Below are 12,348 nucleotides of genomic sequence, written 5' to 3' on the forward strand. Positions count from 1 at the left end.
CGAATTACTTGAAACACGCAACCACTCACCAAGCCAGTTATGGATGGCACCTCCCATCACATTTTTACTACACAGCGTCACTCTACCATCCTTCACTCACCTATACACCTTCCCTCCCTGCTACTGATCACCTCTTTCCAACTTTCCTCACCTCACCACTGTCCTGCAAGTAGTGCCAGTATGTACACGCAATCTCCCTCGTTCTTGCTTATATATTCATGGTAATGCTGTGCTGAAAATGTAATTTGTTACTCTAATATTTGAAGGGAGACTTGCAGAAGAATACATTATTGCCTCCACGTCTTATTTCCAGGTGTTGCGTGTTGCTGCGAGGCGTGTACTGTCGCTCAGCATGTCGAGGCGCGAGATGGGAAGTGTAGATGATGCATGAGCTGCGGGTTTTTATTCATCTTGCTCATTAATCTGTGTACAATCCTGCTTTTTTTTTTTTTTCATCTGAGTCGAAGGAAGTTGACAGCACTCCTTGTGAAGTTCTTGACTGTCTAGCTAGTTATCGTGAGTGTGACGACTTATGATGTTTTCCGCATGGGTTTGTGTTAGATATTTAGATTATGCATGAACTACGAGTTTTTATTCATTCTGTTCATCAATCTGCTCACATTTCTGCTTTTTTTACTTCAGTTAACATCATTCACTGCAAAGTTATGGTCCGTGTAACCGGTTCTCATGGGCTACTTTGTCAGTTTTGGCTTGATATTTCATTGCTTCATTTATTTACTGTTTATTTAATTCTACTTGAGCAACAGAGAATTTGAAAACTGAAATAATTCTAATAGTTCTTATGTGGTTATTTACTTATGTGTCAATTATTCCGGTGATTGTTTGGTAATTTACTTATTAATTTGCTCTCACTTCAACAATGATACTTGATATACACTAAAATGAGATTATTGATTAGAAACTCCTTGACCGTACGATTAGCTATTGTTTGATTGCCTGTTTAATTTGATCATTTGTTATGTAGTGATTGAGTTATTGATTATAATACCTGCCAGCCATGATAGCAATGACATAACAGGTGGAAATGAAATATATGCTCCGTAATGTAACCTTGCTAGACCTGGGAGACTGGGAGACTGGGAGACCAGAGACGTAGCCTTGACCAGTATCTTCGTTCATGGAGAGAGAATATGTCTAAAAACTTAAGTCTTTTTTCTACAACAAATCACACACTGTAGGCACTTGTTTTGTGACTGGGATTTATATTCTTTCCATTAAATTTGGTCTTTAGTAGTTTCGTGACCAGAACTGTACTGCGTATTCCAGTCAATACTCACAAATTCCTGACAGGGAACGACCAATTCACCAAATCACAGACCAAACAGGGATCACTGAAGGTCTTTGTGATGATGCCTCGGTTTCATTGTTTATTGATATGACAGATTGCAAGCCAGCGCCGGTACATCTGAGTGACACGTTGCCCTGTTCGTGGTGGAGCGTCACGTCATCCTGGTGGTGGTGGTGATGGTGGTGGCGGTTACCGTAGCGCAGAATGTGGAGATGGAGTCATGGTGGCCACCATTATGTTCTCTCCAATGAAGATCAGAAGAGCCAGTGACCAACCTGAGATAAACAAAACCCGTGGTAAGACTTGTGATCTTCAATATACACGATATCATGGACTCTCTCTTAGTTAGGTTACCACCGAGGACAAGTGAACACGATTATGCTGCCACAGGGCGATGCTCTCACCTACTAATTGCTCTTAATATTATACTTTTCATTTAGCACGTGAAACAAATAATTTGTTTTCCTACCTAAACACTCATTTACTTGTAAGGTACCATATTGTGAAAATATAATATTCCGGTACCTTACAAATACAGAGTTTCTGTAAGAATAGACTCCTTTTGCGGCACGTTTCCAAGAGAAAAGGGGAGCATCTGCACCAATCAGCAGGTGGCAGCATGACCTAATGCCAGTCTTGCCATGAGTTGCGAGAACCGATAACTGACTTTTAATGAACTTCATATATAGAACTAGACACGGCAAGGAAAGATCCACTCCCGGTATCGCAAAACCGTAAATTTGCGTAAAGTGTGTTGCAAACTCAATCCAATCTAATCGTGAAAGTACGTAGCATTGTTTACCAGCTTCCATATCTTCCTCAACACCCCTCCCCCATCTCTCTCTCTCTCTCTCTCTCTCTCTCTCTCTCTCTCTCTCTCTCTCTCTCTCTCTCTCTCTCTCTCTCTCTCTCACCGCCCGCCATGAGGAGAATGGTGCCCAACATGGAGCTGAGCGGCAGGGGCTCCACGCCCTGGCTTCGGTCAGCGCTGGGCGGCTTGAGGCACTGTGTGGTGTTGGAAGTCTCGGAGCTCAGCCAGTGGTTGAGGATCCCCGCCTCGAGAAGCCTGGAGATGCTGCAGGAACAGTGTGGCTACTTGAGTCTCTTGCTTTTGTAATATTGTGATCATATCGTGAGTGGGGGAGGGTTTATGCATTGCTGGTGCGAGTATTCTTTTTTGTATTTATTATCGGAATCATACAATTATTATTATTTTTTCATTCATAATAGCAGGAAGATGTTTGGAGATCATTTGCTGTACGCTTAACTTATTAAACCATATATTTAACATTTATGAGTGACTGAATTAGGTCATACACTAAATAATTACGAAATAAGATATGAAATAATAAATCAGTGAGTCGAAGAGCATGTCGTCATTTCAGCAAATTATGTGTCTTTTAATTTTTCTGAAGGATGAGAAAGTGAAGGAATGAATGAAGACTACAACGCCGTGCACGTGGCCTTGGCTCACATTTCATTGGCGCCCTCCAGGAGGAAGGAGTCCACACGGAAGGCGAGGGACACCATGAGGTTGGAGTAAACCTTTTCATTGGCGATGTAGAGGTGACACTCGCCTGAGGTGCTGAGAGAGAGAGAGAGAGAGAGAGAGAGAGAGAGAGAGAGAGAGGGGGGGGGGGTTAGGTCAATAAAAATGAAATATAAATAAAGCAAATTGTTAATACTACAGTAAAGTCTCTGCATGAGGGCGCTAAGCAACACTTGTAGCTCGGTAACCTCCACACAACGAGACAGCAGACAAGTGAGACCATTACCTGAAGTCCCACGAGATCGTCTTCTTCATTGTCATCATGTCACACACGGCAGCAAACTCCCCTTTGATGAGGCCGTGGCGCGCCGACCAGCAGTCAGGAATGGTGCCGGACATGCCATGGTAAGCCTTCTGCCGCACCTCGTCCTCGGATTCCTACCAAAGGGACAAAGGAAATATCACATTCGGATACGCTGCTGTTATAACATAATGTGCTTCATCGGTTGTGACGCGTGTTGAGACAAGACAGACAAGGAAAGAATTGGCCTTCAGGATTTAACAAGTCTGCTTTGTCTTTTCCTCTCCTTGTCGCCTGCCCATGAGACAAACCCCCAAGCCGAGACACCTCTAGCTTCTGATTGTCGTGGCACCCAAGAACGCCGCGGGATTTTCATGATGCCACACTTTGGCCACGCGTGACACTGGTTTCGGCATGACGCTGTCCAGCATGTATTTTGCTGTTCTGTATGCAGTTTTGTCTGCCCCGCCAAATTCCACACCCAGCCAGCCAGGAGTTTCCCTACACCCCACAGCCTGCAGTCAATCAACAGCCCATTATATGTGTGATGTCAGTTGAACCTTTCGACAGTCAGTGGTTTACGTTGAAAAGTTTAAAGTGATGCAAAGATGTAAGTCAGTCTTGTAAGATGAGAGAAGACACTTTATGCAGACTTTGAAACCAATGTGCCTCTACTGGTCTGAGGTTTTCCATTACATTTTCGTTTGCAAATCTTGTATAAACCATTGTCAAGCTTCGTAGTGAGACAATTCAAACTGATACGTAAACGTTGTGGTTGTGGGAGTCACTCTCTTTATACTGATTCTGGTTAGCAAACACGGAGGGCAAGTACGCTGACCCACCTGCAGCAGCGTAAGCATCGTTGCCCCTGACTCCAGCCTCCAGGGCAGGTCGTCTTGCGCCACCAGGTCTGCGAGGGAGTCAATGGGGATGGTGACCCGCGGCACGGTGAGCATGGCGGTAAGGATGCCACCGTAGGAGGACATGAACACCAGGGACGCCAGCATCCAGGTGGTGACCAGCACGCGACCTGCGTCATGGGGCGGCAGCCACTCGGAACCTGCAGGTGTGGGACAAGTGTGGAGGCAAACAAGGAAGAAAGTTTTAGAAGTGAGAGAGAAAGGGAGAAAGTGCTTGATTTTATACTGAAATATCTACAGTGTCGAGGCCAGTCTGCCTACCATTGTGTTACATAGTTACATATAAAAACAGGCCACAACAAACCTTGCGGTTCTCACGAGGTGACCTGACCTAGGACTACTAGGGTGATATTAGAAGAAAAGGACAGGAAAGCAGAAGGCTCTCTCCCCACCCTCCACTCCTTCAGGCATGAGCTGCACAGGAAAACAGGTCGGAAAGAAATATCTTACAGGATTAGAGAAGGAAAAACCCGACGGAAATTTTATAGGAAAGAAAGAAAATAAATAAAATGAGGTACCCCCATTTCCTGAAGGCAAGAAAGTTAATCACTAACAAACAAACTTTATTAGCCGCGGATTGCTGGCAAAATATTTATCAAGACGGCATTTAAAAGTCTCTACGGTGTTGCAGTCTATCACGTCTCGAGGAAGCCCATTCCAAAGATCTACTACTCTGTGGAAAAATTATTTTTTGGATTCATGAGAACTGAAGGATTTCCCATCAATTTAGCAACCTTTTCCTCACGTGTAATTTCAAGAGTCTGTCGTGAAATACTTACTTCAGTCCATGTTATCAAAGCCTTTGATGATTTTAAACACCTGTATTAAGTCACCTCTTAGTCTTCTTTGTGTTAATGGGAATATATTTAATTCTTTAAGACGCTCTTCGTATGATTTGTTTCTTAGGCTTGGTATCATTTTTGTTACTCTGCGCTGAACTCTTTCTAATCTATCAATGTCTTTCTGGTAATAGGGGCACCATGCTTGAACGCAATATTCCAAAAGGGGGACGGACTAAAGAGTTATACAAAGAGAGGATTCTATCCTTAGATTTATATTCAAAAGATCTATCGAATAAGTTAATTATTTTATTCGCTTTCTTTACGACTTCTGAACATTGTTGGCTGGGTTTTAATCCACTGGATATTGTTACTCCTAAATCAATTTCGTTGTCAACACTTTTAAGTTGAGTACCATTTAAAATATACATTGCTTTCTCGTTTTTATACCCTATGTGAAGTATTTTGCACTTATCTGCATTAAAAACTCATTTGCCAGGTTTGCCCCCTCTCTGACAACTTGTCTAGATTTTTCTACATTTCCATTATTTGTTCGTTAGAGACTACGGGATCGCTATTTTAGTGTCATCACCAAACTTCGATATTATACTGGTAACACTGTCATCTATGACGTTTATATAAACAAGGAAGAGAACAGGTCCTAAGGCTAATCCTTGTGGCACCGCGCTGGTTACGTTAGTCACTTGGATGCTTTTCCGTTTATTACTACTCTTTGTTTACGATTGTTTAGCCTGTTTTCTACCCATCTCAACACGTCGCCTTGGGTACCGTGTGATTTTAGTTGAAAGCAAACGTTTGTGGGGGACTTATGTCTACCGCTTTACTCTCGTCATATTGGTTCAGAATATCAGAAGAAATCTAATAAGTTCGTCAAACAAGAAAGTTTGTTTGTTTGAAGCCGTGTTCAGTATTTTAAAGTAAGTTGTTTCCCTCTAGGTGGTTAACGAGTTTGTCTCTTATTAGTGTTTCAAGAGTTTTGCATACGACTAAGGTTGAGCTAACTGGCCGATAATTACATGGTAAAGATTTACTGTTTTTTTTTTTTTTAAATCGAAGTTACGTTAGCAACCTTTCACTCATCAGGCATTGTACTGGACTGCAGGGATTTATTGAACAATACGGTCAGTGGTTTAACTAATTCGGATTTTGCTTCTTTTAAGATGCATTTTGACACGTCACTTTTTGTTATATTAATGTTAGTTAGGACGTTGTTCTTATTAATTTAGACTTCTGGCACCGTAGGGATGTCATTGAGGTCTTCTGCTGTAAATACTGAGGCAAAGAAAGTGTTTAGAATGTTACTAATTTGCTTCTCGTCGTTGGTTTAATCTCCTTTTTTGTCAATTATGTGTCCAATAGTTGAAATAATCACTCTCTTTTGCCTGATAAAGCTACAAAATTCCTTCGGGTCTGTTTTATTCTGGTTCGCAACATAAAACTTGGTGGACCTTTTGCCGTGTTTTATTAACTTCTTTGCTTTACGTCTTATCTCTACGAATCTTGTGCGTTCTTTGTTATCACTGAAGGATTTTAATTTGTTATGGGCATCCCTCTTGGCGCGTAGGCATTCAGCTATTTGTGTGTTCCACCACTTAGGCCTAACAATTTGAGTGGTACGCATTCTTGCACTGCTTTAAAAGTATCTGTCTATGAAAAATTTACAGTGAACACTAATATCTGCGGTGTTACGTAAGTGACTCCAGTCGATTTGATTAAGCACTAATTTGAGTTTAAAGAAATTTGCTTTTCTGTAGTCAGGGAATTTTTCTTTGCTTTTACTTGACTCGTTAGCCATGAAGTTTATAATGATGGTAATTGCGCGGTGGTCACTATTACTAAACTCCTCTCCGACATTCACATTTTCTACTAATTCATTATTCGTAGCAAGCACAAGGTCGAGGACATAGTTATTACGTGTCGGGTTTTGCACAAATTGTGTAGGTGAACTTTCTTTTATTTAGGACGTGTTCATGGTGTGAGGTGAGTGATTCGCCCCACTTAGTCACCGGTACATTAAAATCGCCAAGGATTACGGCGTCGTGTGTGTCACTTATCTCGCTAATTTGGTGGAAAATGTTGTTGTCATTTTGGACTGGCTGGGCTGGCGATCAGTGCATTAGAGGCCTTGTCCTCTAAGGATACGGAGATAGAATGAAAGCAATGTAAACATACGAAAACAGAGCCAAGAGATTCTTGGCAATTCCTACAAGACTTACTTTCCTGTGTTAACGTGGTCAAAATCCAAAGACACGTCTTAGACACGATGTTCTTAGGGTTTTCAAAGAAGACCTTCCCCTCGCCCTCCACCACGCCGACCATTCCGCACGCCATACCCACCATGCTGAGCAGCACCAGCAGCCACACCTGCAGGAAGGAAGTTAAGGAACTGTAGGTGGATAAGTAATGCAAGGTCATTGTGTCAGGATAGTCACCATCACCACTGCCACCAGTGTAACTACCACCACCAAAACCTTGTAGTCGAAGGGCCGGAGAAAACCTGCCACGTCCTGCTGCAGCGTGGGTCTGATAGTGATGATGGCCTGGTTATCCGTCAGCACTGCCATCGAGAAGTCAATGTCCTCCTCCCGCTGCGCCGTCACCGCGAAGGGCCCCAGCGCCATCTCCACTTCCTGAAGCGGTTAGCGGAAATAATAAACGGTGAATTTTTATCACTAAGAGCACACGGTCTGGATGCACGGATGTCTCATGTCTTCACAGAATAAAGCAGAGTTTTGGGATAAAACCAGCACCATTGAAGACGAAATTATACTCAAAAAAAAATAAATTAATGAAAAAGTATAAGCAATTCTAGAGAGCCTTTGATGACTTGGTGCCCTTTTTAGCTTTGTGGCATCAGGTTCATGTGGAGGAGGCTGGGACGATTCAGGACTTAAAGTTTGTGTGGCGTTGTTACTCATGACTCACGTTACGGTGCACCATTCCCACCATGCCATTCCAGGAGCCATTAGGGAATTTGATGCCCCAGTACGAGTCCGGGGGCCGCACCAGCTCGTACCTGAAGGTGAGGGCGAAGGAACTGTGAGTCTTGGCTGGATTCTCGCTCCAGCGTCTTATCACAGCTTTTGACAGGCTCTGATGGGAGTTTTTATGGTTTTTAAAGGTGTTTTCATAATTCTGCTGGTAGTTTAAAGTATTCAGTATCATCAATGGCAAAAATATTCTTGAAAAGCCAGTTAATTATCAATGTAACTTCTAAAACTGAGAGAACAAAGCCTTTTCAGAATACATGCTTCTCTCTCTCTCTCTCTCTCTCTCTCTCTCTCTCTCTCTCTCTCTCTCTCTCTCTCTCTCTCTCTCTCTCTCTCTCTCTCTCTCTCTCTCTCTCTCTCTCTCTCTCTCTCTCTCTCTCTCTCTCTCTCTCTCTCTCTCTCTCTCTCTCTCTCTCTCTCTCTCTCTCTCTCTCTCTCTCTCTCTCTCTCTCTCTCTCTCTCACTCGAACTTTAGGTACTGGGCGAATATATCAAGAAGTTTTCCTATTGGTCCTCCCGCGCTCAGGTTCCCCCCGGGCTCCTTGGTGACGTAGGTGTACGGCAGCCACTGGAACAAAGACTGCATTATAAACTTCACCGAGCACCTTGAGGACAACTATACGTGAAGCAAAGTCAAAACATTATAGTGACTACGAGTGATCGACAAAGAGTGGGTCTTTCTACCGCACTTTCTTATACATAGGTCTAATTTTGTGTTGTGGTTTGGTATTCAATCTAAGCTTTTGTCAGTGTTAGTATAAGTGTTAGTATAAGTGATTTGGTTTTAGTTTATTTCTGTGTTGCAATGACAGTGACAATGATTGGTGATAATAATGATAATAGTAATAATGAGAAGAGGAGAAGGAGGAAGAAGGAGCGGGAGGAGAAGAAAAAAAGAACAAGAACAAGAACACGAAGAACATGAAGAACAAGAACAAGAACAATAATAAGAGCAAGAGGAAGAAAAAGAAGTCGAACAATAACAACAACAACAACAACAACAACGACAACAACAACAGCAACAGCAGCAGCAGAAGCAGCAACAACAACAACAGCAACAACAACAACAACAACAACAACAACAACAACAACACAATCAACAACAACAAACAACAACAACAATAACTGTAATGAAAATAACAACATTAATCACCTGTTCTGCAGCAATTTTTATCATGGTCTTCTCGTTCATGATTCTCACCGACAGATGGCGAGAGTTGAGTCCGTGCGTGTGTCTGTGGGTGCACGAAGAATGGACTCGGGAGACGGGGCGTGGCTTGTCCTCGCAGCGTCTCCGACCTGAATGAGGAAGAGAAGAAACACGCAGACCTCTTGTTGATTTTATGAAAGAAAAAGATTGCAGTCAATAAAAATGCGATAAAACTAGAATGTAGAATGAGATTAATTTGTATAATTATAAAGAAATAAGATAAATTCCATGAAGTACATTAAATTAACATAGATTATTATTATTATTATTATTATTATTATTATTATTATTATTATTATTATTATTATTATTATTATTATTATTATTTTATGTAGGATGGGCACCGGCCAAGTACAACAAAATAAAAATAAAATAAAATAAAATAAAAGGCCTACTTGAGGTGTCGGTCCCCAAACATTAAAGTAGCATAAATTAAGATAGATTACCATAAAATACATTGAAGTGAAACAAAATACTATACATACAGTAAAATAAGATAGGATAAGGTAGACTATCACAAAACACAACAATACAAGATATAATACAATTAAACACAATAAAATAAGGTAGAATACTATACAGTACTACCAAATAAAATAAAAATTAGACAGGGACTTGTGAAGAAAACCTGTTAAATGAGTGACTGAGTAAATATATGGAATAGTTTACCTCTTGGAGCATGCTACGTACCTCTGCCTACACTAGAATCAGATCATACTCATCGAATATTGTAGCTGGTTTCTTGTATAATGTACGATGTCATTGCTGTATACTGTACCGTCCCACACACACATATACGAGTAGATTTTTCTCTTTGTGCACTTTCCATCACGCAAACTCAACAACTTATAACACAATGACGACCTACATTATTCCTATGCAAATCACGCTTGTCATTCCTGCTGCCTTAACCTCTTAGTCGCTACCAAAGAAGCTCCATTCAGTCTTCCACGGCCGCCAACGACCAACGCTTCCACTGGGACGATACATTTCCCTAGCTTTTCCCAGATGTCACACTCTTCGCCATAGCCAGTTTGTCTATTTCCCCAGACACTGAATGGCTAAGAACTTGATAGTAAAGTGACATTCATTCGAAATATTGTAACATGCCTTAATATATTTCATGAAGCACACACAAAAAAAAGCATAGGTAACTGTATCTTCTTCACCATGATGCACAAGTAACTTTGGGCAAGACACACAAGAAAACGGCATAAAACACTGACTTGTCTAAGGAATACCCCAAAAAAATTGTTTAAAATTGACTTATTTAAGGTCTATGCATTCCTCAAGCTAACTTACTCGCAGTCTTAAACAGCCAAGACGAGGGCTGCTTATTCTTCAAGTCTTCAAGTCCCGCTAAGAGCCACTCCACAAGTCACGATCGTGGCCATCATTTAATTATGGAATGTGCACTTATCATTCCTTTGTCTTTCAGAAATACATAAAACACAGTTCGGTAAGCTCGCAGTGAAAGGAAACCGAGGCGAGAACTAATAATAAACGACCAAACACACAGGCACACCACACCTATCAAGTATGTTGTTAGGAAGCAGAAAATACGTCACACTTCATTCATTAATATACTCGTAGATAGTTATCTGGCAAACTCTTCGATGTGAAGGAAACTGGAGACGAGAAATTATTTTTAAAGGGACTGAACACACAATGCATACTTTACATAACCAATGTCTTATTAGGGAACATAAAATACTCTCCTGTCATTTAATAAAAACAAATGAGAACACAGTAAAGTGGCAGTCTAAAACATTAAGCCACCATTGCATGCGCCACGTAACTAAAACCTTATTAGGGAACATGAAACCCACACCAGACACTCAATAATACACACAGCACACTGGGAATTCTCGTAACTCACTCGTGCGTAGAATGAAGTCCAGAGCAGCCAGGCACGGACACCTGTGTTGGCGTGAGTCGCGTGTGTCTGGCGGGGTTTACAAGACTCTCATTGATGTGATTTATACGTAAGTGTCCTCCAGTGCTCCTTCGTAATTAAAGAGCTTGTGCAGTGTTTAGCATCGGCCGTGTATGATTCACAGGTAGCGGCAGGTGAGACAGGTGGCGGTAACAGCTCTTATCTCCTTCAGGTGTTTGGTGGTGATCCATAATGCATCCCTAAAGTTTATATGCAGAGCTGGTCTTTCTGGTGACGCTGTGCTTGTTTGGTGTATGTCAGAGGCGTGTGGTAGCTTCTCTTCAGTGTAATAGAGGCTCGGCAATGATATCATCAAACAGAATTATAGCCAGGTTAATTGTAGCACTTCTGGTCACGTTGAGGAATGAAGGCATTATGTACATTGTTCTTTTTTTCCTGTGTATTTTCTTTCTGTCGTGTTTTGTTGTTTGTTCTTGGTGTCGCTGCACTAAAGGGAAATACTGTACAAGTTCTTTGATGTGAAGAGGTGGTTTTGAACGGATTGTTTTATTCTTCCTAATTACTTTTGTCACTCTACTGTTTATTCTTCAAGATGCAGGAGAGCATAACTTTATATATATGTTTTTTTTTTTTTTCTTGTGACATGTTGTGAAGTAATGGTTTCTTATTTATTATTCTCTCTCTCTCTCTCTCTCTCTCTCTCTCTCTCTCTCTCTCTCTCTCTCTCTCTCTCTCTCTCTCTCTCTCTCTCTCTTCATTTAATTTCTGTTACTTTCCGCTGTTTTTTTTGTTTTTGTTTTTTTTTACTCTTCTGTTTAGAATCAAAATGTATAATATATAAATGTATTATTTGACTTTTCCTAATTTATCTCATGTAATTTTTTCCTTTTTTTACGTATGCAGTTTTCACCATTACGTTTCTGTTACTTTTACGTGAATTTTCTAGGTGCACAATAGTACAAGATAACCTAGTTGTGATCACTATTTCACCACTAAATCCCGTAATGTGTGGCTGTCTAAGAGTGTGAATGAAAGGTAAGTAATCTGTGCCCTCCGTGGTAACAGTTGTCCCCTGGTGTCATTCGTTTATTGCCGCCAGATGGGGAACATGACGCTCTGGAATACTATATGAACGTGATATTCAAATTGCATACTCTCACTTTTATATCATGTCAATAAAGCTACAAAATGAATGGTGTTTGCTGGGCGTCTTGCAATGTCTTGTCGTGATATGACGACAATTCAATATTCTCATTGTGTTTAAGTGTTTGCCCATCAGGATGAATGATGCGTGTTTGCATAAGGCGGCTATCTACATCTGGAACCATTCTTGTTATTTTGTATTCCTTTGCTTTTATCTTTATTCATATATTCGTTCCTACAAAATATTTTTTGCATGTTTTTCTCTTGCTCCTGCTACTGCTACTACTAC

General features: G+C 41.1%; 1 protein-coding gene across 2 annotated transcripts; it reads right to left on the minus strand.

Moving 5' to 3' along the window:
- Nucleotides 1-273: 273 nt before the first annotated feature.
- On the minus strand, nt 274-11,231 carry LOC135089253 (glutamate receptor 4-like). 2 transcript variants are annotated; one of them, XM_063984702.1, is made up of 11 exons: nt 10,899-11,231; nt 8,963-9,108; nt 8,274-8,377; nt 7,745-7,835; nt 7,291-7,449; nt 7,036-7,183; nt 3,942-4,159; nt 3,085-3,236; nt 2,784-2,894; nt 2,224-2,384; nt 274-1,584 (listed from the first exon to the last, which is right to left on the minus strand). In XM_063984702.1, the coding sequence occupies exons 2-11, from the start codon at nt 8,999-9,001 to the stop codon at nt 1,499-1,501; spliced, it is 1,269 nt and encodes a 422-aa protein (XP_063840772.1). In that variant the 5' UTR covers nt 9,002-9,108; nt 10,899-11,231; the 3' UTR covers nt 274-1,498. The 2 variants fall into 2 exon arrangements, with proteins under 2 accessions (XP_063840772.1, XP_063840771.1); XM_063984701.1 differs by lacking the exons at nt 8,274-8,377; nt 8,963-9,108; nt 10,899-11,231 and having other exon boundaries at nt 7,745-8,089.
- Nucleotides 11,232-12,348: the final 1,117 nt, after the last annotated feature.

Source organism: Scylla paramamosain, chromosome 32, assembly GCF_035594125.1.
Source record: "Scylla paramamosain isolate STU-SP2022 chromosome 32, ASM3559412v1, whole genome shotgun sequence".
In the NCBI taxonomy this organism is placed as follows: Eukaryota; Metazoa; Arthropoda; class Malacostraca; order Decapoda; family Portunidae; genus Scylla; species Scylla paramamosain.

Bases quoted from the DNA above. Each gene is read 5' to 3' on its own strand.
- LOC135089253 (XM_063984701.1), bottom strand. From the start codon at position 7,984: ATGATACTGAATACTTTAAACTACCAGCAGAATTATGAAAACACCTTT. The intron at 7,450-7,744 runs GTGAGTCATGAG...TAACCGCTTCAG, and splicing joins TGGGAATGGTGCACCGTAAC to GAAGTGGAGATGGCGCTGGG. The intron at 1,585-2,223 runs GTGAGAGAGAGA...TGTTTATCTCAG, and splicing joins CATTCTCCTCATGGCGGGCG to GTTGGTCACTGGCTCTTCTG.